General features: G+C 38.7%; 2 protein-coding genes across 3 annotated transcripts in view; both read right to left on the reverse strand.

The window, feature by feature from the left end:
• The window catches only part of itgb1a (integrin, beta 1a), a 43,271-nt gene extending 33,820 nt beyond the window's left edge, over positions 1–9,451 (reverse strand). Inside the window, exon 1 of the mRNA XM_088322105.1 lies at positions 9,149–9,451. The gene's annotated coding sequence lies outside the window, so the exon portion shown is untranslated. The remainder of the gene's footprint in view (positions 1–9,148) is intronic.
• A 15,313-nt stretch (positions 9,452–24,764) lies between these two features.
• nrp1a (neuropilin 1a) overlaps positions 24,765–26,479 on the reverse strand; it is a 115,428-nt gene continuing 113,713 nt past the window's right edge. For both annotated transcript variants that reach the window (XM_088321914.1, XM_088321915.1), the window contains one exon: positions 24,765–26,063. In XM_088321914.1, coding sequence (XP_088178040.1) covers positions 25,777–26,063 — 287 coding nt within the window. In that variant the 3' untranslated portion in view covers positions 24,765–25,776. The remainder of the gene's footprint in view (positions 26,064–26,479) is intronic.

Below are 26,479 nucleotides of genomic sequence, written 5' to 3' on the forward strand. Positions count from 1 at the left end.
TAAATGAGCCCAACAGAGCCAGAGAGGAGAGGGGAAAAGTTGACACTTGGAGCTGAAGGGGAATATGAAACAGCCTCTTCTGCTAGATCTGTCCGTCCCCCAGATCCTCTCATCGAAGACAAAAGCTATAAATCAGGCTTTCTCTGAGACCATAAAAGATGATTTGATTCTTGATGTGTGCCGCTTCCTCTTTCATGAAAGCGTGATAAATAATACTAATGAGGGAAATGTCGGTACCTTTCATCTTTAGGTTCTTCCAGGATAGTCAAATGAGAAGCTGGGTTACAGTAAACAAAGTTACAAGCTATCAAATATATTAGGGATAGACAACGGGTAGTGCTGAAATATCTGCCTCTATTCACACTCTAAAAAAGCCATATTTGAATGTTTTTAATTTTGATAATTTCAGATTATTCCATGGACAGACTGAGGAAATCATTTCTTTCTCATAGCATGAGGCTCTTTAACTCCACCCGGTGGAGTAAAAGCCCACTTTAAACTCCACCCCCACATTTTCATATTACCCTATTTTTATTACAGTGTGTATTTTCCATAGCACTATTTAAATACTCTATGTCAACACGTTAGATTGGGTATTCTTGTACTCTTTATCTTTTATTTTATTATTTTATTATTCAACACAAGGATACTGCTGGAAGTGTGAATTCCGCTAAAGGGATGAATAAAGTATCTATCTATCTATCTATCTATCTATCTAATTGCAAAACAAAGTAATCAACCCATTCATTTTACTATTCTTGCTCTACAGTCGCTTTCAACTGTGTTTTATCTTATTTGTATCTTATCGCCTCAACTCATCTTCAGTTAATCTTGCATTTTTATCTTTTTAATATTCGTAATATTCTTATACATGTATATAGTTTCTTAATTTCCATTTTTACGCTGGCAACAGTGTGGACAACAAAGTTAGAATTTCATTGTCCAGGGAAACGTGGTTCTTTACAGTGCATATGACAATAAAAACTTTGAATTTGAATTAATCAATCCCCTTTAAAAATGGGTGAGGGTTTTAGCGATATGCCACATGCCAACTTTATGAGTAGGTTAAAGAGCTAGTTGCTGGTATCGGAACTACAGCTCTGCATTTTACACAAACCACTCAGCCCACATAGATTGGCCTAAAGCCAGCCAAGAATTCCGCTTGCATGTGACAAAGGCTAAAGATACACTCGCATGCAGGCATACGGACTTTAAAGGATTTTCTTTTTCGGGTCAAACAAAATGTCCACATCGTTTCACTTAACTCCCAAAAAACATTTGGATTGCGAATAAAGCTTATACTGAAAAGCTGCTTCTTCATCAACTGGACAGAAACAATTGAGGCCTATTATGCACAGCCTCGGGAGTCAAGCCAAGTCCATATCACTGCTAGTGGCTACATCCCAGGGTGAAAATAGCTGGACAGTGCTGGGAAGATATTTCTGACTCATCCTTCCCACCTGACACCTGCAATCACCCTAAAAAGGTAGACCATCACAGGGAGACCCTCCTGCAACCACCACAGCGGGCTGGCAATAAAAGGATATTGGGGAATCGAACAATCTGAGTAAAATTTCAGAGTACTGTTTGGAAATTCAGTCAACAATGTAAAAGGAGGGTTTCCACCCCAATGCTTTATGGTAGAAGTCTGGTGGACGACCCAAATTTTTCTTGGTCCCGAGGCGGTCATGGATTTAAAGCAGTGATGTGCGGTAAGGCACAGATCTATCTATCTTTCTACCCATGTCATATCCTTCGAGAGGTGTGACCGACAGCAATACAATCACATATACAAAAACAAAGAAAGGAAAAAAAGAAAATGTAGCAAAAAACACACAAAAATTGACCATGGCCAACCCAATGCCCAAACACTCAAAGAAGTTAGGCACCTCGGCACCGAAGTTGGTCATGCTTTCGTCCCTCCAGATGAAACAGGACACAAGAAAGCGGCCATGTCAGTCGGGTCAGGGTGACACTACACAATCTTCTCTTCAACAGCAGGGCCAGACTGCTTTCACTGGTTTACCCCTGCCGCATCATACAGGTGCCCTGCCCATCCCTTAGAACACGTCTAAACATCCCACTATCCTTTTAAAACACTTATCCACTCATTCCTATCACCGACAAGAGCGCTAGCTTCCACTATATTTACACCTCTTTCCTGCAGTGCATTCATAACACCATCCATCCACGTCAATCGCAGCCTAGCTCTTGGTCTCCTTCCATTTACTTCTGCAGGCTCAGATAGATTTACAAAGAAGTTATTCTACATCTCATTCATCATTTGATTGACAGTACAAGAAAGCAATAAAGAAAATCTAGCTAAAAAAAATGATTTATTGTCTTATCTTAAGTTACAAATTAAGAATATGTGTGTCTCCTTTCGAAGAACAGCATCAATAAGTTTAAAAAAAATCCACACGTGAAAAAATTATTGGATGGCTTCTCTTGCTGTTAGCTTGCTAATAATATCACTAATTTTATTGTTTGGTCTCACTATTGCCCTCTGCCATGAGGAAATAAACTTGTGCATCTCAATCTGTGTTTGCAGACAATCAGCAAAATAATATGTTACATACTAATTGTATGATTACTATTCGTAATATGATGTTAATATTCAGAGAATATTATTCAGCAATTTTTGAAAAATCCATTCCAAAAATTCTGATGTAGAATGAGACAATATGAAAATGGGCTGTGGCTCTGCCTCTGTTGACTGCACTTCCCTGATTTAAAGGCATTTGTTGAATATCAGTCATTTTCTATTGCAGAGGAAACTGAATTTAATGTAATTATCATGTCATAAACACTCAAGATTTGGTAATTAGTAAAAAAAAAAAAAAAAGTCTGCTAGGGAACAATGAGTGAGACGTGCAACCAAGTAAACACCTTATTAATAAAATTACAATATCTGTAAAGATGGAGGTTTTAGGGAGCAACATGAGCTAAGGTTCACAATATTTTACTGATGCCCCAAAAATAAGTTTTAGTCCTCAACAGTAGTCATCGCTATGTATTTGATTTTGATTGCTTTTCTTGTAAGGCCCGTTAAAGATAAGCTAATTCCAGAAGATGAAAACCATGTATCAAAGTTTTTTTCTATAGCTATGTAGATGTTTCGTTTCCATTGTGTCATCATCTGCCTCAATGTGGATCTCTGGCAAGCTTACACTCATAACTGTCAGCATGAGAGTCTGAGCATGGAAGACTTACAGGCAGCGTTCCAGCTTAGCTAGCTATTGTGAAGAAAAGACTGATCAGACACGGGTAACTGAATGTGTTTCTGTCACCTGGAAAGAGAGTGGCTGGACTATTTGTGAACCTGGAGCTTTTTCCAAACCCTAAGGCCCCCACAAACCGCAATGCCTTTGTTGAGTTGGCCCTTCCTCCGCTGAAACGCAGGAAACTCTACTGGATCTCACAGGAAGCCCATATTATGGTGTTGTAGACGCAGCCACATCTGACCCCCGCCTCCACCCTTCCCCCGCAATAGAATTTTGGTTGACATTCAAGGCATAGTATGAGTTTTTAAGATACGTGGGTTTTATTTTCTGGGATAGAGGACAAGAACTGCAACTTCTTTCCTGAGAGACAACCCACTTAGATAAAAAAATGACGACATGTCTGCAGTGTGAGACGAAAACAGCTGAGAGGTATTAATCAAGAGACCTTGTCCAAATTTAGACCCTTTGACTAGAGCTACTGGTCCCCACAGCTTCTGCTGAGAGACTACCGGTACTCTAAATAGTTGTGAACTATACACGTTTGGATTTTGAAACACGGTCAAACACGTGCCTGAGCGAAAGCGGCCCCAGCGCAAAACACAAGCCAGCTGACAGTAGGCGAGACGTCATAAAAAGCTAAAGTACTGAACAAATTGCATGCAGAGCAAGCAAACGGTTTGCTTCCACATAAACAGCAACTTTGAAAATGATTGTTGAACCATCTCAATTGAAATGTGAAGAAACTGCTGTATTAATGACAAACAGATGAAATTCATTAGGCCCAGAGTGTGACACTTGAACAGGAAGGTCTCTATTTCCGCTGCCAATGGAGAGTGAAAACTCTTAACAGATTGGGAACAGAGCCCCTGTCGAGATTAGCAGATACCTGTCATGTTAAATTTCCATATTGGCCAACACAGTAAACCCATTAAAAATATTCAAAACCCATTAAGGGATGTGTGTTCTTTCACCTCCCTACTTTTATCTACAATACGCACTTTCATTATGAATCAATGGGCGTTTTTCTGAGAGTGCGAAAAAAGACCGGGAACACTGTTTGCATTGTTGATGACGTCGCTGCTTACAGCCAACCAATGAACTTTTAGACAATGTCGCTCTTTTCCCTCCAAACTTCATGTATCCATGTCACATTTTACAAAAAGGTTCAACCTTTATTCTTGCTGAAGAGAATTACACAGAGCTTCAAGTAATTCAAATGAAACCCTTAAAAGTCTATCCTCAATTTGAAAATTTCAAATTGTTGTTTTTAAAATGACAAATTAACGAAATACGTTTGATTTGTTGCCCGGCCCAACCAGAAACTAGCATCTTCTTCATTGCAGAAAACAAGCAGTCCTGTGGAATGCTCTTCCCCCTGAGATTTGATCTGCAACCTCAGTGGAAATGTTTAAATCTAAGCTTAAAACACACTTCTATTCTATAGCATATGAATAACCTATATTTTATGTTGACAATATTTGTGTATTATTTGCCCTCATGTAGGCTTTAGATCGGGGTATGTTGTCTTAATAGTCTGTAGTTTGCAATAATCTGATGTCTGTGCAGCCCTTTGAGACTCTTTGTGATTAAGGGCGTCACAAATAAACATGACTTAACTTCTTTGTTGCTAAAAACTAGAGTGGTAATCCTGTAAGCTTTCTTCTTCTCTGAAAACTAGGGTTTTTTTTTTCTTCTATGTCGAGCATTAGCGTTTTCTTCACCTAACCCAACAGTCTTCTTCTTTGGAAATTTCCACGTGGAAATATATGTAAGATTCAGGAAATTAGCGTCATTATCTTCTCCACCAAAAGATACTCTTTTTCAATACCTTATACTACAGTGGGAAGTATATTTTTCAAACCAAATAATGTACTCTTTTAACAAAGCAATTTATAGTCTAGAAATCACAGTAGATAGAGGCCTGAACATAATTACTGAATTTTGCCGAATTTTGATTCATAAGTGCCACTTTGAGCATCAGACAATGACAACCATTGAACCCTGAATATGGTTTTATTTTTTTGCTCTTAAAGTCTGGTTAAGATATTGAAGATTAAAAAAAAGTAAAAAAGGTCAGGTTTTAGAGACGTTGGTTTGACATTGGAATGACTCTCTTTAATGATTATAGTCACTCCACGATAGTCTGTCCCTTTACTCCAAAAACGCAGGACCCAAAAGCCAAATAAACATTTCACTTCTCTCTCGCTGACGAGACTGCGACAATAAACACGTTCTGCTCCTATTTTTTCCTGCTAGCATAAAAAGTTTAGCTTCATTTTCACAGCAGTCCCTTGCATACAGGTCAGCTTTCACTACTCCTCGGAGGGTCTTAGAAGGTTGTTTTTAGAAGCAGGCGCCACCACCCAAAAGATCCAAACTAAATCCGGAGGGAGAAAAAAGACGGAGAAGCCTAAAGTGTTGGTTAAATAGAGCTCCAGCGGAGGCGCATGAAACCAATACCCATGGCACACCCGACAATCCGACTGTACTTTGAAAGGACTAGACTTGAAGTTAAATAATGTGTCAGACAGTTAAATCTCTCTTCCAGGCTTGCCGTTTTCTTCAATATGGATGATTCAATCCAAAGTGGTTCGAGTTGTACACCAGATTCAAGGATGACAACACCGGCTGTTAAATTGTTTCAAATATCTGGTCACTAGTAGATGATGCAAACTAAAGTAAGTTGACCAAATTTACCCACAAAGTGCACATTCCTCACCCTGACCTCCTAGGGAGGAGTTTACACCTTGGGTATACACCACCCACCAAAACCGTCGCACGTGCACAAGGAAAGCTTGGGTGTTGCTCTATGTTTGGAGGATTCATAAATTGGTTCCTAGCCTGGAACAGTAGCTGAGTAGCTGAGTAGCTGAGTAGCTGATTAGCTGAGTAGCTGAGTAAGATGGTAGGACAGTAGCTGAGTAGCTGAGTAGCTGAGTAGCTGAGTAGCTGAGTAGCTGAGTAGCTGAGTAGCTGAGTAGCTGAGTCGGATGGTCGGACAGTAGCTGAGTAGCTGAGTCGGATGGTAGGACAGTAGCTGAGTAGCTGAGTAGCTGAGTAGCTGAGTCGCATGGTAGGACAGTAGCTGAGTAACTGAGTAGCTGAGTCGGATGGTAGGACAGTGGCTGAGTAGCTGAGTAGCTGAGTAGCTGAGTAGGTGAGTAGGTGAGTAGCTGAGTCGGATGGTAGGACAGTAGCTGAGTAGCTGAGTAGCTGAGTAACTGAGTAGCTGAGTAGCTGAGTAGCTGAGTAGCTGAGTCGGATGGTCGGACAGTGGCTGAGTAGCTGAGTAGCTGAGCCGGATGGTAGGACAGTAGCTGAGTAGCTGAGTAGCTGAGTCGCATGGTAGGACAGTAGCTGAGTAGCTGAGTAGCTGAGTCGGATGGTAGGACAGTAGCTGAGTAGCTGAGTAGCTACAGCTGTCAAGGCAGCTGTGTTCCTGAAAGTTGAGGTCACATCCATTTGGTTATCCATTTACCTTCTTCTTCAACCCAACTCTCTACGTCCTATCCTCGTCCTTTATTAACCTACATCAATGTCACCTCATTACGCATTTCTCATTCCCACTGCCCAGACGTTCCCACCACCCTTCCTCTCATCCTGCCTCCATTTCCTTGATTAAATCGGCTGCGGAGTCAGCGCTTGACTGTTTTAGAGGCCTACATCCTCCAGTTCTCCTTCATGTCATAGCTTTTATCCAATCCAATGCAGCCTATCTGTGATGCAAGACAATGAAAAAATGGCAGCAAGGCCTGGTGAGTGTCAAGCATAGATCTGTAGGATATTGAGACCTGTCAAGGTCTGTCTTGTACGGTTCACCAGAAATTATATGATGCAATTTAACCGTTTTGTTGTTGATATAACCCTAAAACCAGGTGACGAGAACATATGGCTCGCAAGCCAGGTGCTGCTCTTTCACTTTTTTAACACATTTAGGCCGGGAGTACAACAATGTGTTTCTAACACTAGCAGGAGAAGCCCTGTAGCACTCTTCTAGCTTTAAGGCTGGTAATAAGCCATTTTCTTAGGTTTTTTTTCCGTGTCTCTTACCCAATGAGATGCATCAGAATACACGTGCAAGTGTGTCGTCTGCCTTCTACCATTTCCTGGATATTTTTTCAAGCGTAGGGTTTACGCAAATTAAAAAATAATTATGAATGATTAACGCATAAGGACATTTGAGACAAATTTCTGTAGATGAAAAGGAATGAATGACAAATAATAACCACTCAATTCCCAAATGTGACTACGTCAATAGCCGAAGGTAAAAACATCCATATCCTTCTCGGTTGCAGTATTTTGTGACATTATTACGAAAAAACTCTGCTCGCACCTTGTTTTGAAACCATTATTCACAATACAAATGATGATCAAAATGAACCTCAACAATCTTAAGTAACTGCGGGAGGGAGACAAATTTTAAGTGGGATATTTGTTGATATGGGACACAGACTCTGGTATAATTATTATTTCATGTATTCTATGAAATTATCAAACATCACACCGTGAAATAAAATGCATTGGAGAATACGATTTTGTTTGAAGATCAGGTTAAGCGACTTTGTTTTATTTTGTCTTCAAATATATTGTGTGGCTCTCACTGAAAAGAAAGCTTAAACACTTTTCTTTCATGTGAAGGATATTGAGACTTCTCAGGTCTGTCTTGTACAGTCCACCAGAATTTATATGATGCAATTCAATCATTTTGTTGTTGATATAAACCTTACACCAAGTCAGAATGCTTCAAAATTAGGGCTACAGCAAACAACTAATTATTCTATTAATCTCTTGATTAATCAATGAATCAAATTGAAATCAATGTTTTATTTTAGAATGTTTTTTGGTAAAACACAACATTATTCTAAATTTAGTGATGTTTTTGCTGACTGTTTCAGAAAACATGCAAGAAATCTTGTACAACAAAAAGGTCTCTTTTCCTGAGATGACCAGAACAGAAGTTTGTTTAACCATTGACACTGGATTTTCACGGATGAAGCCGGTCAATAATTTGTCACAACACTCACACATATGGCCTGACTGGGAAATGAGAAATGTCTACTCTCCTCTCCTGGCTTTCGACTTGTTTCCGATCCTGATCACGTTTTTGCTCTTCTATCCCGGCTACTGACCCCCTTTTTCCGTTCCCGACACCGCCATCGCTCGCCACGGAAGTCCCACTTCCGCGTTTAGAGCGACCTGCTCCCCGCGACCAGCGATCACCGGTTCCTGTGTGCAATCCTTTCCCTTCTTCCCAATAAAACTGTGAGAAACGTTACGTGAGTGGGTCCGGTTTCCGTTCTGGTCATGACAGTATCGGCACTCATAATGGTGGCTAATTCCAGTATTGCCTGATTTCTACTGACCAATTAACAATTAGGAAATTGATGTTACATTATTCAGGGAAAACATTATATCAGGATTTAAAAATATGTATTTGCAGAGAAAATGGAATGCTATGTACTTTTTGTATCTGTATGTGATATCGGTACTGAAAACTGGTATTGGTCTGGAATAAAAAGTGCTATGAACATGCCTGGAAATTAGCCAATATTTAGTGTTGAGCATCTAAAAATGTTTCGGAATATTTCTAACACAAATTGTATCGATTAATTGTGATTATATTATTACAAAAAAAGTAGTAGGCGATTCTTTAAAACGGATTATTTGTTGCACCACTTTTCAAGGATAGAGAACACAACTTTTTTAATGATGGCAACGTTTACTAGAGACTTTACAGCTGACTTTTTACTTTTTCAAATAGAAAAATAAATCAGGTCATTAGTATTTATTCAATACATGTTTATAAATCTTAGAAAACCGAGGAAAGACGGTGAAAACAGAGGGAAAAAGTGATATTCTCTCATTTTTTTCGAAGTGTTTTTTTTTTCTCCAATTGATTATAAAATAAACATTAATCTGCTTACTTTTCCGTTGAGTTCTGAGTTCCGTGGCAGCACAAAAAATACAAAAAAAGATAGCAGTCCTCCCGATGATGAGCCACCACAGCAGTGGCGGTTTTCTCGCAGCCCTGTTGGCACCGGACCGGCTTTCACAATCCCACAAATAAAAATAAAAAAAGAAAGATAAATAAACGTCACGGTTGATTCACACGAATTCTCGTTTATCCAGTTTATATTTCAAATGTTTTCAATTTTAAGTAAACGTTAAAAACCGGGACGTAAAAAGCAACAGGCGACGAAAGCGTCGCTCTTCGCCAGTCCGACCCGCTGTGCTTGAGCGCTTGAAATTATATGATTGTAACACGAGTTTAAAGGGTTTCTACTTCCTGTATTAGTATCAAAATAAAAGTTACTTTAGGATATATTTCATCAAATGCTCCCACTATTTCACTGCAGTGCTTATCTCATACATTATTATTAACAATAATTCTACATTTATTTATTTATTTTTTCTTCAGAGTCAATTTATTTTTTGTTTTATGTGTAATAAGTCTCTTAAGTTGAATACAGTGTTGTCTGCGTTCCGGTTTAGCTTTGTTTTACTGTCAAATGACTTTATGGCTGAAAAAAATAAACTCCATCAATGCATAGAAAACAATTAAAAGCGAATTGGTGCCGAACGTTTCTTGGAACTAAAGACAGTGTAATAACTCACATAAATAACTGATTCATTCAAAATTGAATTTATGTTTTTGTATTTAACTTATGCTATAAATATTTATTCCTACATATAATCAGTAATGGGCCGTCAGGGCCTGCAAAGCCTTATCTGCTGGTCTACAAAATATCTGAATCTTGTGATATGATTATATTTTGTCCATGAAAACTTATTAGATAATTGTGTTTTTATTTGCTATTCATTACTTGCTTGTTTTATTGTTGTGTTATTATTGTTTAGTACTCTGTGGGTGTCCTGAAAGGTGCTTTAAAGTAGAATGTACTCTTCTTATTATTATTATTAATAGAATTATTATGTAATTTCTAAGAGGGCGGCACGGCGGATGAGTGGTTAGCGCGTCTGCGGTAAAGTTCTGTGGTCATGTGTCAAGATTACTCATTGCCCTTACCTGGGCCTGCTCACTTAGCGCCAGCTGCTGCTCATTGCCTGATTGTTTCCCCTCCTATTTAAACTCAGTACTCCAGTCACTCCTTGTCAGTCCATCAGCAAACCTCCGCATACGCAGGGCAAGCACTTTGACTCTGGCTCCCATCTGTCCCGTCCTCAACCACATCCTGCTTGTCTGCTCTTGATTTCCAGATCGTCTCCGGCTCCCTGATTTTTCCCTTCTTTTGCCACGCTCTAATCTCTCGCTCCGTCTAGTGACCCCTTTTTGCCCACCGACCACGCTCTGATCTCCTGTTTCGGCTATCGACCCGTTTTTATCCACCGACCACGCTCTGATCTCCCGCTCCGACTAGTGACCCGTTTTTGCCCAATGACCACGCTCTGATCTCCCGCTCCAGCTATCGACTCATTTTGCCCATTGACCACGCTCTGAATTCTCGCTCCGGTTATCGACCCGTTTTTGCCCACCGACCACACTCTGATCTCCCGCTCTGGCGACTGCCCCTTTTTTGCCCACTGACCTCGCTCTGATCTCCCGCTCCGGCTATCGACCCGTTTTTGCCCACCGACCACGCTCCAATCTCCTGCTCCAACAAATCCACTCACTTCCGTATTCTGATCACACTCCGATCCCGTGAGCTGCTTGCTCCTCCTGTCCAGCGAGCACCGTATCGCTGGCGTTGGTTTCCCCGCACCTGACTTACTCAAAATCCCAATAAAATTTTGAAATGCATTTATATAGCGCTTTTCAAGTCAATGACTTCCCAAAGCGCTTTACAATGTGCTCCACATTTCCCAATAGCGGCCTTGCAGCCATGTAAGGCGCTAACCTGCTTAATGGGGGTAATAGGGGTTCAATGTCTTACCCAAGGACACTTCGACATGTAACACGGATGAGCCGGGATTCAAACTGGTATCCCTTGATCCCAAGACAAGCGCTCTACCTCCTGAGCTACTGCCGCCCCAAACGTTACGCGTATGGGTCTACCATCTGTTCTGATTTAATGAGATCTAACCATCCTGTGCGGGGTTTGCATGTTCTCCCCGTGCCTGTGTGGGTTTCCTCCCACATTCCAAAAACATGCATGTCATGTTAATTGGCCCAACCAAATGGTCCCTAGGTGTGAGTTGTCTGTCTCTTTGTGCCCTGCGACTGGCTGGCAACCAGTTCAGGGTGTCCCCTGCCCACTGCCCGGAGATAGCTGAAATGGGCTCCAGCACCCCCGCGGTCCTACTGAGGATAAGCGGTGCAGATAATGGATGGACGGATGAATTTCTATTGTTATTCTGTAATTCTAGTTAGTAGCACTCATATTACCCAATTGACTTTCTACACCAATTGGTATTTGTTCCCATACATTTATTCTGATGTTTATTATTATCAATAAAGTTTAAAAATGGAATAAAACATTCGTGTAGAACGTTAAGAACACGTACTCGGGAAAATACTGAGCGAACAAACAAACTATCTATACCGGAAGGGCCCCGAATCCTGTTTAGTCTCCAAGGAGTGTTTAACTAGAGAGTGCAGCTCAATGCCTCCTGAGACTTCCAGAAAGCAGAATGTGCAACACAAAGCTCTAGAGCAGGAGTGTCAAACTCATTTTAACTCGGGGGCCACACAATAGAACAAACATTCTGTCGGGGGCCAGACTTGTAGATTAAAGAGAGAGAAAAAGAGAGATAAAGAAACAAGAGAATGAGGGAGGGAAAAGAAGAAAGGGCGGGACAAAGAAAGAAAAAAAGGGAGTGAGGGAGAGAGCGTGAGAAACAAAAGAGATAAAAAGAGAAGGCGTGAGAGAGGAGGAAAGAAAGGGAGAGGACAAAATCCAAAGAGAAACAGAAAGACAGAAGGAAAGAAAAGAGAAAAGAAAGCGCGAAGGGTAGGAAGAGAGAAAGAGAAAAGAAAGAAAAGGAAAAAAGGAAGTTAGAGCAAAAGAAGTTAAAAAGACACAGAGAGAGAAAGAGACAAAGAGCAACAAAGGAGGAGAAAAAGAGAGACATAGAGAGTTAAAGAGACAGAGAGTGGGAGAAACAGGGTGGAAAAGAGAGAGAGAGAGAGTGAGAGAGAGAGAGAAAGAAATACAAGTACAGTGTATTTGTTCGAGGCACCTGGCTTTGGCAACATCAAGTTGACATATTTCAACCTGCAGCTCGTTTTTCTCTTGCGCTTCTCTGAGTGTTGTCTCGTGGGCCGGATCCAATCCCTTAGCGGGCCTGATCTGGCCCGCGGGCCGCCTGTTTAACACCTGTCCTCTAGAGTTATTCTATTATCTCTGTCCTCTGCCTCCAGGATTTGATTTATTTCAAGAGAAATGTTTTTTGAGGGAGCACGAGTCATTCCTAAGACTTAAAAAGTGGTCGGCGGCGCCCTCTGTTGGCTGCGGCTGCATCGGCTCGCTACAACGGGTCAGGTGCAATCGACATTTCGTTCTGTGTACATTGTTACACAGAATGACAATACAAGGAAATTATTATTATTATTATTATTATTACTTTGCTTTTAACTAAATCTATTTTCTAAATTTGTTTCAGGACCACAAATAGCTTAAAACGCTATGTCCAATTTATTTTAATACAGTATATTCCACCACAAAGTAAGAGTGATTCTCCAAAATGGTTGGCATTTACAATATTTTGGATTTAGCAGCAGGATGTGATGGAGTGACTCATAATGTGTAACAGGAAGGCAAGGTCTGTCCTGAACCGGAACAGGATCAGGACCCAAATGCGTGACGTTTCTCACACAAGCCTTTTATTTTACGGGAAATGGGGAGTCATGCACGTTAGGCAGCAGTCTGGCGTGGAATGGTAGGAAGCCAGAGGCTAACGAGATCGATACCAATTGCCTGAGTAGATATCGGACAGATGGGGTCGATACCGGACAGGACGGGAAGGACGGGATTGATATCAAAACAGGATATCAAAATTAAACAGGACAAACTACACAGGAACGAAACTGGAAACAGATATTAAACAATGGCACAGACAGGATTGATAACAAAACAAGATATCGAAATTAAACAGGACAAACCAGAAGGGAACGAAACTGGAAACCGATATAAAAAAAAAAAACAGGACGGACAGGATTAATGTCAAAACAGGATATCGAAATTAAACAGGACAAACTAGACAGGAACAAAACTGGAAACCAATATTAAACAACGGGACAGACAGGAGTGATATCAAAACAGGGTATCCAAATTAAACAGGACAAACTAGACGGGAACGAAACTGCAAACCGATATTAAACAACAGGACGGACAGGATTGATATCAAAACAGGATATCGAAATTAAACAGGACAAACTAGACGGGAACAAAACTGAAAACCGATATTAAACAACGGGACAGACAGGAGTGATATCAAAACAGGGTATCGAAATTAAACAGGACAAACTAGACGGGAATGAAACTGGACACCGATATTAAACAGGACAAAATAAACGTGAACAATAGTGGACAGGAAATACCAACAGGAAACAAGACCGAGTCAAAACCCACGTCTTGCGGGGCAGAGGTTCATTGACGGACTGACAAAGGAAGAGTGAGAGCACTGACCTTAAATAGACAGAAAGCCAATCTGTCAACGAGCCGCAGCTGGCGCCACACGGGCGGGGCCAATTGAGCGCCATGGCAACCGTGACAAGGTCTCCTAAATAATTCCAGGCCAATCGAGAAGTCTACGTCACAGCTGTTTTTTAGAAATATATTTATATATTTTTTTAAAAAGTAGCAAAATATTCTATTCAATTTATTGTTCTGTTTGACTAACATAGTATAACTTATGGGCGAAACCAGCCCGGTTTTGGGGGTGCTTTAGCACAGTTGAATTACACCCAAGCACCCCCAAAAAATTAAAGCACTTTTAAAACTCTTTTGTTTATAATTAAGTACTAGATAGGTTAAAATATGGCGAAAAACGCTAGATAAAACTCTAAAAAACAAAAGGAAAACACCGTCGTAAATACTCCACTGCCTTGAAATGGTTAAGTCCATTTCATTCTTTGCACCGCATCGTAGTACACTATATTTCTGCTGTAGTATTTTTTTTATAGAAGAATTTTTGTAGTCATACTTTTGTAGTATTGCTGTGGTATTGCTGTAGATTAATTTCTGTAGTATTTTAGTAGTATTTCCGCAGTTGCATTTTTGTAGTATTTCCATAGTAGTATCTTTGCAGTTAGTATATCTGTGGTATTGCTGTACTATTACTTAAGTTGTAATTTTTGTAGTATTTCTGTAGTTGTATTTTTGTATTATTTCCATAGGAGTATCTTTGTTGTTAGTATACCTGTAGGATTTTCGTAGGATTACTTGAGTTGTATTTGTGTGGTATTTTTGTAGTAGTTCTGCAGTCAGATTTTTTGTAGTATTTCTGTAGTATTTTATATTGTTACCGTACTTTTATACTTTGTAGTATTTTGGAGTATTTTTACAGTAGTATATTTGTTGCATTTGCAAAGAATAATGTTTGTAGTATATCTGTAGTACTTCTGTAGAAGTGTTTTTGTAATATTTCTGTCGTAATATTTATGTAGTAGTATTTTTGTATGATAGTGTTACTGGAGCAGTATCTTTGTAGAATATCTGTAGAATTCTCGTAGTATTACTTGAGTTATATTTTTGTGGTATTTTTTGTAGTATTTCTGCAGTTGTACTTTTATACTTTGTAGTATTTTGTAGTATTTCTGTTGTGATACTTCTGTAGAAGTGTTTTTGTAGTATTTCCGTCTTAATATTTATGTAGTAGTATTTTTGTATGATAGTGTTACAGGAGCAGTATCTTTGTAGTATATCTGTAGAAATCTCGTAGTATTACTTGAGTTGTATTTTTGTGGTATTTTCTTAGTATTTCTGCACAGATTGTTGCAGCATTTCTGTAGAATTTTTATAGTATTTGTGTTCTTTTATTTTGTAGTATTTTTACAGAAGTATTTTTGGATTTTCATCGAATAATGTTTGTAGTATATCTGTTGTATTTTTGTAGTATTTATGTAGTGATATTTCTGTAGCTGTATTTTTGTATTATAGTGTTTCTGTAGTGGTATTTTAGTAGTATTTCTGTAGAAGTATTTTAAGTATTTTTATACAAGTATGTTTTTGGTATTTCTTAAGTGTTTTTAAATATTACTGTAGTAATATTTTGTAGAATTTCTATAGTATTTATTCCTAATCAGAGGGAAGACAAAATAATATGTTAGAGTCTGTTTCAAGCACAACATTTGAGACTTAGTTTTGTAGTAATTTTGTAGCATTTTTGTTGAAAACACATGAAGGGACAAAGTACTCGTGTCTCACCATCAACTAAATAATCTAATCCTTAAAATAAAAATCTAAAATAACAAAACCAGAAAAATAGCCATTTAGCTCAGTCCTGGTGATTATTTGGAACTCTACCGCCCTTTAGTGGTCAATTTTGGTCATTGCAGTCAAACGAGAGTAAATAATTATTTTTAAAACTTCGGAATTAACAATCAGTAAAATTAAAAGAAGAAGAAATAAAATAAAACAACCGACACGTATTAAAATTACTGTTTGATGATTTTGTATTGTATTACTGTTTTACGTTGGATATTACATTTAAATGAAGACTCACACATAGACGTATGTTACTCAGCTTTACCGGAAACTTCAGTGTGTACATTGCAAATTGGTGCCCCCCTATAACCGCACCGGGTGAAACACATACATTGTAACAATTACCAGTATATATATTTGTTTAAAACATGTATTATGTGTGTGTGTGAGTGTGTCGCGTTTACGCTGCACTTTTAAATCATGGACATTTTTGGTTGTTGTTTTACTGCGATATTTATTGCATGTATCGCTGTTCACGTAGGAATTTGAAGCAAGGAAATAGGTCATGGATAAAAAGAGAAACAGAGTTGAGGTATGTCACAGTGCTCTTTAGCACACTCTAGTGGTGGTTCTTCGAAATTATAACCACGGTAAAGTTTTTTAATGCAGTAGGCAATTGTTCTTTTGACTTTTGTTCGTTTTTTTTAAACCCAATGTATTCTTCGAGATTTTCTTTTCTTTTGTTTGTATATTTGTTAGCTATTTTATCCCCCAAATCGCCAAAAGCGTCTTTCTTTCATTTATTGCTACTGCAATTTTTATTTTGAAACGAGTGATTGGCATTGCCAGTACTTAAATTATGCACCACAAGAGACTACGCGTTCTAAAACGCTTCATTTAAGGCAATGACAGAGTAGCAAAATGACTGAATCTTGCATCAGTTTCCCATTTGTGGTCAGTAGTCATTGCCAGCGATCACCAGCCCATCGCTGGTAAATCCACACATTCTGTTCTTTTATTTTGAAATGTATTTGTAAAGTTATTTGTGGAAGTGCGCGTATGCATTTAGCCGAGCCTCTGGGGAAGATAACCTTGTAAATTACTACCACTGCTACTACTACTACTACTCCCACTACTACCACTTCTACTACTACTACTACTACTGCTATTATTATTGTTACCACTACTATTACCACTACTTTACAACTAGCACTACTGCCACTACTACTACTACTACTACTACTACTACTACTACTACTACTACTACTACTACTACTAATACTATTACTACTACTGCTACTACAACTACTAGTAGTAGTAGTATGACTACTAGTAGTGTTATTATTATTGTTACTACTACTACTACTACCACAACTACTAGTAGTAGCAGTATATGACTACTACTAGTAGTAGTATGACTACTAGTAGTGTTATTATTGTTACTACTACTACGACTACTACTATTGTTACTACTACTACTACTACTACTACTACTACTACTACTACTACTACTACTACTACTATTATTGTTACCACTTCTACTACTGTTATTGTTTCTACTACTACTACTACTACTACTACTACTATTGTTTCTACTACTACTACTACTACTATTGTTTCTACTACTACTACTACTGCCACTACTTCTACTATTGTTATTATTATTATTGTTACTACTACTATTATTATTGTTACTACTGCTACTTCTACTACTCCTATTATTGTTTCTACTACTACGACTACTACTACTATTATTATTGTTTCTTCTTCTACTACTACTACTACTACTACTGCTACTGCTAGTACTGTAATTGTTCCTACTATTTCTATTATTATTATAATTGTTTCTACTACTACTACTACTCCTATTATTATTATTATTATTATTATTATTATTGTTACTACTAATACTACTATTATTGTTACTACAACTACTACTATTATTATTATTGTTACTACATTACTACTACTAGTATTTTTATAATTATTGTTACCACTACTACTTCTTCTTCTACTACTAATACTACTACTAGAACTACTACTATTGCTTCCAATACTACCACCACTACTACTATTACCATCACCACCACTACTACTACTACAACTACTACTACTATTACGACTACCACTACTTCCAATACTATTTCTACTACCAATAATACCACTACTACTACTTCTATTAATACTACTACTATCCCCATAGAGTAATAATAATAATAATTGTAATAATAATAATAAACAAAAGCTCTTTTTAAGGTGTTGCTGTTTTATTCATCTTTTTCCTACAAGAGCAAACGAGAGAAGCGGTATTGAAAATAAAAGTAGTAATTTCTCATTTTATTAAAAAAAGAAAAGCACAAAATTGAAATGACAGTACAAATCGTGGGCGATAATATACAATTCAAATAAAAAGATAGGACGGTCTAAAGTTTTTTTTTCTCAATAAAACATCCCAATATTTTACATTTCAGAATTATAGTTCACATAACCTGAAATTATATATCAAAACATGAAAGATTTCCCTATATGAGTTGTTTTGATGTATTTTTTGGGTACTTTTTCATCATTTTCTTTGCAAATATTCGCTATAAACACATATACGCTTTTCAAATATAATATTCATCAGTGCAACATTGGTTTGAATCCACGCTACAGTATTTCTTTTACCCTCCTTACTTGAGCAGCAGATGTTGCTGAGAGCTACGCGTTTTTATTTTTCAGCGGACGTCAAAATGTGAAGCAAAAGTGCCATGGTTAACCAGAAGGGACAAGCTGTGAACGCGGCACGACACCACAAATCACACGACTGCAAAAAGATGTACCTTTTTTCCCCGTGTGCGATATCGTTTCCCGATACTGTGAAGAAGTACATCCTCCATTTACTAACAGTCTCCGCGGGGTTCCTTGCCCCATTTTTATACTACCGAGGACAATTGGGACATCACTAATAATTGAAAAATGAAGCTTCATGAAGCACAATGAATATAGTTTGACTGCTTTGTGGTGATCTTGTAATGCTTCATGAACATCCAGGAAACATTTGGGTTTGTATTTCAGGTGTTTCATGGAGCTTCATGAAGCAACACCTAAATATAACTACTTGGAATACCAGTCTAAGTGTTTCTTAAAGCTTCAAAACACATAAACAGCCCAAATGTTTGATGAAGCTTGAACAGCAGGCCAAGTGTTTTGAGGAACTTCACTACACTTCATGAAGAACTTGGGAAAAAAAAACTCCATGAGATACTTGGAATATTGTTTGACGTCTTTGTGGCTATCTTGAAATGTTATACCAAATGCTTCCTGAACCTCCAGGAAGCATTTGGGTTCGTATTCCAAGTGATTCATGGAGCCTCATGTAGCTTCTTGAAGCTTCATGCAACACTTGAATACAAGTACTTGGAATACCAGACTAAGTGTTTCTTAAAGCTTTATGCAGCTTAAAAAAACATAGCATAAACCGCCGAAATGAAGCTTCATGAAGCTCAAATAGCTGCCCAAGTGTTTCAAAGAACTTTGCTAAACTTCACGAAGAACTTGGAATAACAAAGCTCCATGAGGTCCTTGGAATATTGTTTGACTTCTTTGTGGTTCTTTGTGGAGCCAACACTTGTATACAAGTACTTGAAATACCAGTTGAAATGTTTCTCAAAGCTTTTTGCAGCTTTTAAAAACATAGTATAAACCTCCCAAATGTTTGACGAAGCTTAATGAAGCTTCATGAATCTCAAACAGAAGCCCAAGTGTCTCGAGGAACTTCACTGCGCATTTTGGATAACAAAGGTCCATGATGTAGTTGGAATATTGTAATGTCATCCCAAATGCTTCATGAACCTTAAAGAAGCATTTGGGTTCGTATTCCAAGTGATTAATGGAGCCTCGTGTAGCTTCTTGAAGCTTCATGCAACACTTGAATACAAGTACTTGGAATACCAGTTGAAGTGTTTCTTAAAGCTTCTTGCAGCTTTTAAAAACATAGTATAAACCTCCCAAATTTTTGACTAAGCTTAATGAAGCTTCATGAAGATCAAACAGCAGCCCAAGCGTCACAAGGAACTTCACTGCGCCCAATAAAGAACTTGGGATGACAAATGTCAATGATATACTTGGACTATTGTTTGACTACTTTGTGGTGATCTTGTAATGTTATCCCAAATGCTTCATGAAACCCCAGGAAGCATGTGGGGTTTTGTTTCATGGAGCCTCATGAAGCTTAATTAAGCTCCATGCAACACTTGAGTACAAGTACTTGGAATACCAGTCAAAGAGCTTCTTAAAGCTTCATGCAGTTTTGAAAAACATAGCATAAACAGCCCATTTGTTCGATAAAGCTTTATAAAGCTTCATAAGACTTAATTAGCCCAAGAGTTTCAAGGAACTTCATGAAGAACTTGGCATAACAAAGCTTCACGAGGTACTTGGAATACCAGCACAAGTTTTCTGTGAGATTTGATTATCCTTGGTCAGCTGTGTCAAATACATGGCCTGCGTGCTGGATCCAGCCCGTAGGATGATTCAATGCGGACCGCTATAAACCTCTGAGCGATTCTCTAAGTGATTTTTATCAAAGGTTAGGATTGTTTTAATAAATGCAAACCAAATGGTCTGTCTGGCTGCAAGAGGGCCGTAAGGCCCAGACTAGTAGTTTGATCTAATGGGGTGTAGTATAATTCTTATTTCGAAAACACTTGTAATTGCTCCTTGTTGAGTTTGTATAGCTTGGTAAGTTGGTTCAGGTGTAAACCTGCATTTAGTGCCAATAAAAAAATATTTTTTCCCCTTCGTTTGCAAATAAATGTGTAATGTTCAGAAGATTCCTTGGTTCCCGTGATTGTAATAGCTAGGGTAGGCTACTAAAGTAGTCTGAATGATAAAGTATAAAACGTAAAAACAAAGCTAAAAGTTTCAAGTTGAAATTATTTTCCTGATCCGGCCCGCCTGAGAACAGAAAGTCTGGATCAAGCCCCAGAGCCTGAGGTTGTTTGACATCCCTGGCCTAGGTGATTTGTGAAGCTTATGAAGTTCCTTGCATTACTAGAGTACAAATACTTAGAATACCAGTATATGTGTTTCTTAAAGCTTCAAAAACATAGCATTAACAGCCCAAGTGTTTCATGAAGCTTCACGCACCTTCTGAAAATGTCATCTGCCTACAGAAACTTCGTGAAGCACACAACCGCCTTATGGAGCTTCACGCAGCTCCCCAATAAGCCCATTTGTTTCATGGAGTTCCATGTAGCTTCATGAATCATCACTGGCCCAAGTTCTTCATGAAGCTTCACACAGCTTCTCAAAATGTCTGCCTACAGAAACTTCGTGAAGCACACAACCGCCTTATGGAGCTTTACGCAGCTCCCCAATAAGCCCATTTGTTTCATGGAGTTCCATGTAGCTTCATGAATCATCACTGGCCCAAGTTCTTCATGAAGCTTCACACAGCTTCTCAAAATGTCTGCCTACAGAAACTTCGTGAAGCACACAACTGCCTTATGGAGCTTCACGCAGCTCCCCAATAAGCCCATTTGTTTCATGGAGTTCCATGTAACTTCTTGAATCATCACTGGCCCAAATGCTTCATGAAGCTTCATTCTTCCACTTACTCCAAGCGTCCCATCGAGCTTTATGGAGCTGCACTAAGCATCATTAACATCGAGTACTCCATGAAAGTCAGGTTCTCGAAGAACTTTTAATATTTGGAACCAAAAGCACCTTTCTTGGTGTCCAAAAATTACCAGGTGTTTCATGAAGCTTCATCAAGCTTGATTCCTCTACCAGTAGTGTGGTTTAAGTCATAGCACCATTCTTCATTTCACCCCTTTTAATAGGTTTTCTATCACGAAAGGAGTCAATAACAAAGTGCACACAAACTGCATTGTCCAGATAGCTTTTCCCCAGTGCGCAATCCACAGTGACATATTTCCAAGCCGAAAACAAAACAAACAAACAAAGTAAAACAATTTTTTTGGTATGTTGGTGCTTTTACCAACAAAAAGCTACATTGCCTTTATAAGGATTTGCTTCCTTCCTGAATTCTGTGTTTTTTGCATATTTCTCACTCACAAAGGTTTCAGACCATCAAACCAACCCAAGGAAATAGAAAATGCAGTTTTCAAATGTTGATTCCATTTACTAAGGCACAAAAAACCTTGGTTCTGTGTGATAAAGGAATTAGGCAAAGGGTAGTAGGCTACAAAAACGACACGATGGACATGCCAGGAGCCAAAGAAATTCCTGAAGAAATTGGAAAAAAACCTGATAGAAATATATCAGTCTGGAAAAGGTCACAAAGCCATTTCCAAGGTTGTAGGGTGAACCACTGTCAGAGCCATTATCCAGAAATGGAGAAAACTGGAAAAAGTGGCAAACTTTCCCAGGAGTAGTCGATCAACTAAGATTACTCCAAGAATGGGACGAAGGCTCATTCTGGAAGTTATAAGAGAACCTCGAAAAACACCCACGTAAATGCAGGCCTCAGTTAGGACACTGGCGAAAAATGACATTCATGAGAGAAAACCACTGCGGTCACAAAAAAACACAAAGAGTTGTTTCACATTTGCTAAAAAGCATCTTGATTATCCTCAAGACTTTTTGAGGAATATTTCTGTGGACTGATGAGCCAAAAATTGAACTGCATAAGGTATATCTGGCGTAAAAACAGGATAGCATTTGACAAAAAAACCCAGATGTGGTGACGGTGTGATGGTCTGGGGCTGTTTTGCTACTTCGGAATCGGTGACAGAATCGGTCTGGCCATCAATTTGTGCCCTCAAACGTAAGCTCTCATAGATCCTGCACCAGGACAACAATCACTAGAAAGACCACTTCTGAAACTCTCAGAAAACAAAACCAAATAAAAGTTCTGAAGTCGCCAAGTCATGATAGGGACTCAAATACAATTGCTGTGGTAGGACCTTAAACGGGCAGATTTGAAATAATTTTGCAAAGAAGAGTGGGCCAAAATTCCTCCACAGTGGTGTAAAAGACTTATTACCAGTTAATGTAAACTTTTCTTGTCATGGTTGCCATGGCGCCCAATTGTTCGCACCCGTGTTGCGCCAGCTCGTTGACAGATTGGCTTCCCTGCTATTTAAACCCAGTCCTGTCACTTTCCTTTTGTCAGTCCGTCAACAAACCTCTGCCCCGCAAGACGTGGGTTCTGACTCGGTCCTGTAGCCTGTTGGTATTTCCTGTCGGGTATTGTTCTTTTTTTATTTTGTCCTGTTTGATATTGGTTTCCAGTTTCGTTCCCGTCTAGTTGGTCCTGTTTAATTTCCATACCCTGTTTTGATATCACTCCTGTCTGTCCCGTTGTTTGATATCGGTGTCCAGGTTCGTTCCCATTCACTTTTGTAGTATTGCTGTGGTATTACTGTAGTTTTATTTTTGTAGTATTTCTTTGTAGTATTTCTGCAGTTGTATTTTTGTAGTATTTCCATAGTAGTATCTGTGTAGTTAGTATTTCCTGTGTATTGCTGTAGTATTACTTGAGTTGTATTTGTGTGGTATTTTTGTAGTAGTTCTGCAGTCAGATTTGTGTAGTATTTCTGTAATATTTTTATATTATTACCGTACTTTTTTACTTTGTGTCACGGTTGCCATGGCACCCAATTGGCCCTGCCCGTGCAGCGCCATCTGCGGCTCATTGACAGATTTTTAAACTCAGTGCGCTCTCTCTTACTTGGTCAGTCCGTCAACGAACCTCTGCCCCGCAAGACGTGAGTTTTGACTCTGTCCTGTTTCCTGTTGGGATTCCCTGTCCGGTTTTGTTCCCGTTTATTTTTGTCCTGTTTAATATCGGTTTCCACTTTTGTTCCCGTCTATTTTTTCCTGTTTATTATTCCCTCCAGTTTTTGTTTCCGTCTTGTTTGCCCTATTTATTTTCAATATCCTGTTTCATTATCAATCCTGTCTGTTCGTCCTGTCCGGTATCGACCCCGATGTTAATTCGGGCAAATAAAATCGATCTCGTCGGCCTCTGGCTTCCTTTCTTTCCACGCCAGACCGCTGCCTAACGTGCATGACTCCCCATTTCCCGTAAAATAAAAGGCTTGTGTGAGAACGTCACGCGTTTGGGTCCCAACTCTCAATTGGGTTCAGATAGATTTTTTTGTGTCTTCAAAATGTGAATTATTTTCAAAAAACTACATTTTGTATTTGCTTGGGTTGTCTTTGCGTGATGTCAAAATTGGTTCTATGATCCAAAACCTTTGTGAGGATGTATATGCAAAAAAACACAGAAACCAGGAAGGAGGCGGATCCTTTTCCACGGAACTGGACGAGCGCTACATGTTAAAAAAAGCGTCCGAAAGTTCATTGCTTACTTTTTTTTCACTGTGCATTTTATCGTCTTTTCTTAACTCATTCATCCATCGGCGGTTTCATGAATAGCGAACGAGAGACGTCAACACTGCACCGTCCACAAAACGGGAAGGAGATTGTATTTACATACGCAGACACACAATAAAAAAAGGCAGATTTGTTTTCTTGTCACTTTCTTTAAAAAAAAAGACAATAAAATATATTAAAACATATTTACAGTGTGTGGGTTTTCAGACACAAACAGATAAAGCACAATCAAATGATTGATTGATGGAATGGATACCCTTTTGCAGGTATTTATGAAACCACGTGCCCCCTGTTTTCTGCCCTTTCATATAAATTAAGTCTAGTTTAAAAAACAAAACAAAAATAATAAAAACATCCGATATGTACTAAAGGCACTATCAGAACCGTAATGGATGCGACTCATTTTTGAGAGAGGGAGGTTGGATTCATGAACTATGAGGACACCCTGTATGCCGTAACGTTGGTAAACCTACCGGGTACGGATTTTCATTTTAAACCTCGAAATTGATCGACTATATGACCTCAAAAAAAGAGAAAAAAATCACTTACAGTAATAATGATAAATACTCTTATAGGGACAGTGTTTAATATTTGGACAGTATTGATTAGTGCATTACAAATGATGAGGACTCAAAGTGACCAAAACTGCACTGTTTTTCTTATTTTTGGCGTAGATCTTTGCAAATGAAGAAAAAAAGGAAAGTTAAAAAGAAAAAAGAAGGGAAAAAAGACAGAATGAAAAGAAAAAAGAAGAAAACAAAGAAAAATTAAGGGAAAAAAAACAATGATGAAAGAAAAAAAAGAAAAAGACAGAAAAAAATGTCAAGACGATAACAAAACAAGTAAAGAAAAAGGAAAAAAGCTAAAGAAAGAAAAAACAAAGACAAACCGAAAAAGAAGGAGAAAAAAACAGAAGAAAAAAGAGAAGAAAGAAAAAAAACAAAGTAAGAGAGAAAAAAAAGAGGAAACCAGAAAAGGATGAAAAAACAGCTTCGTTAAAAATATAAAAAGAAAAGAAGATAGAGGGAAGGAAAGAAAACAGAAAAAAAGACCATAAACAACCAAACAAAACAGAAAAAAGAAAAAAAGGAAAAAAAAGCAAAGACAAACTAAAAAAAGAAGGAAGAAAACAGAAGAAACAAGAGAAGAAAGAAATACAAAAACAAGGTAAGAGAGAAAAAAAAGAAGCAGAAAAGCGTGAAAAAAAACCAACAGCTTAAGAAAAATACAAAAAGAAAAGAAGATGGAGGGAAAGAAAAAACAGAAAAAAAGACAAGAAAATAAACAAGTAAAAACGGGAAGAAAGAGAAAAAGAAAGCAAAAAAGGAAGATAAAAAGAAAAGATAACAAGGAAAATAGAAGAAGAAACGAGGAGATAATAAACGGGGGTTTATTATCTTTGTTTTTATTCCACATAGTCGATCTGGCTGTGAGTCAATAGGTGCGGCGTTGTGTTAACATAGGGAATTGCTATCATTAATAATGTATTTTTTCTGATTATCCCATCCAATGAAGATTTTTTTTTAACCTCTAGGGATTCTCTAAATAATACACACTGTCCCTTTAACTTGATCAATTAATTGGTCTCGACACCAGCATCTGATTGTAAAAATGAACGAAAAAAATCAAAATAGAAAATTAAAATTTCATCTACGTATCTGTACAGATTGTTGGATTTTTTTCTTCTCTTCCTGTATTTATTTTTGTACACAGAGTCCCCCTACTGGTAGGTTCTTTTTACTGCAGCTCCTGAGAAAAGCATGGATGAGTTCAAACCTCCCGTCGGTTCCTGAATGGGGCCCTCTTGGGGAAAAACCCCAGAGGTTTTTGTGCGCTCCTTGGAGTCCGTCGCCTGGGTTTTTTTTCACGGTTTCGCCCTCTCACGCCTCCGAGTACGAACTCTGCACGTTGAGTTTGTCCTTCTTCAACTTGACGCCGTCCACCAGTTCGAAATTGTAATTTTCTAGGGCGGATAAGTTTCTTTCCGACATGCCGCCGTGGGAGCAGGCGCAGTAAAGGACCACCCCGCAGATGGCCCCCAGGAACACGCCGAGGGCCGACATGGCGATAATGGTGATGAGGATGGGGTCCAAGGTCTTTAACATGTTGCCGGCACCGCTGATCTGGTTGGTCTCCACGAAGTCTGGATATTCCGTGATCTCCTCCACTAAAAAAAGTGGATTGAAAAAGAAAATGAGACTTTGCGCATATGTGTGTGTTCGTATGTGACTTATAGGTACCAAAATGGCTGAACCAATTTTCGTGAAAATTGACACTGTTCTACTTTAGGCCTTTGGGAGTGTTTTTAGCTAGGTTTTGTGTCAAGGGACCCTACATAAATACCCCAAAATGATAAACATGTGCCTTTGTTCTGGAAACCCAAGGTCGCACCCTACAAGGCAGACTGTATTAGTTGGGCTGACATGCCCTTCCCAATTGAGCGAGGTTGTGAACCACAGTTACCTTCCAGTATACGTCCTGCAATCAACTGGCTCATGGGAGTGGTCCAGCTCAGGCTAATCGGCTTATTGGGAGTTGTATTTAAGGACAGCTGTCCAGAGAGGAGAGACCACCATCCATCCA

The sequence above is a fragment of the Urocampus carinirostris genome, chromosome 18 (genome assembly GCF_059441175.1).
Source record: "Urocampus carinirostris isolate Australia breed hairy pipefish chromosome 18, RoL_Ucar_1.0, whole genome shotgun sequence".
In the NCBI taxonomy this organism is placed as follows: domain Eukaryota; kingdom Metazoa; phylum Chordata; class Actinopteri; order Syngnathiformes; family Syngnathidae; genus Urocampus; species Urocampus carinirostris.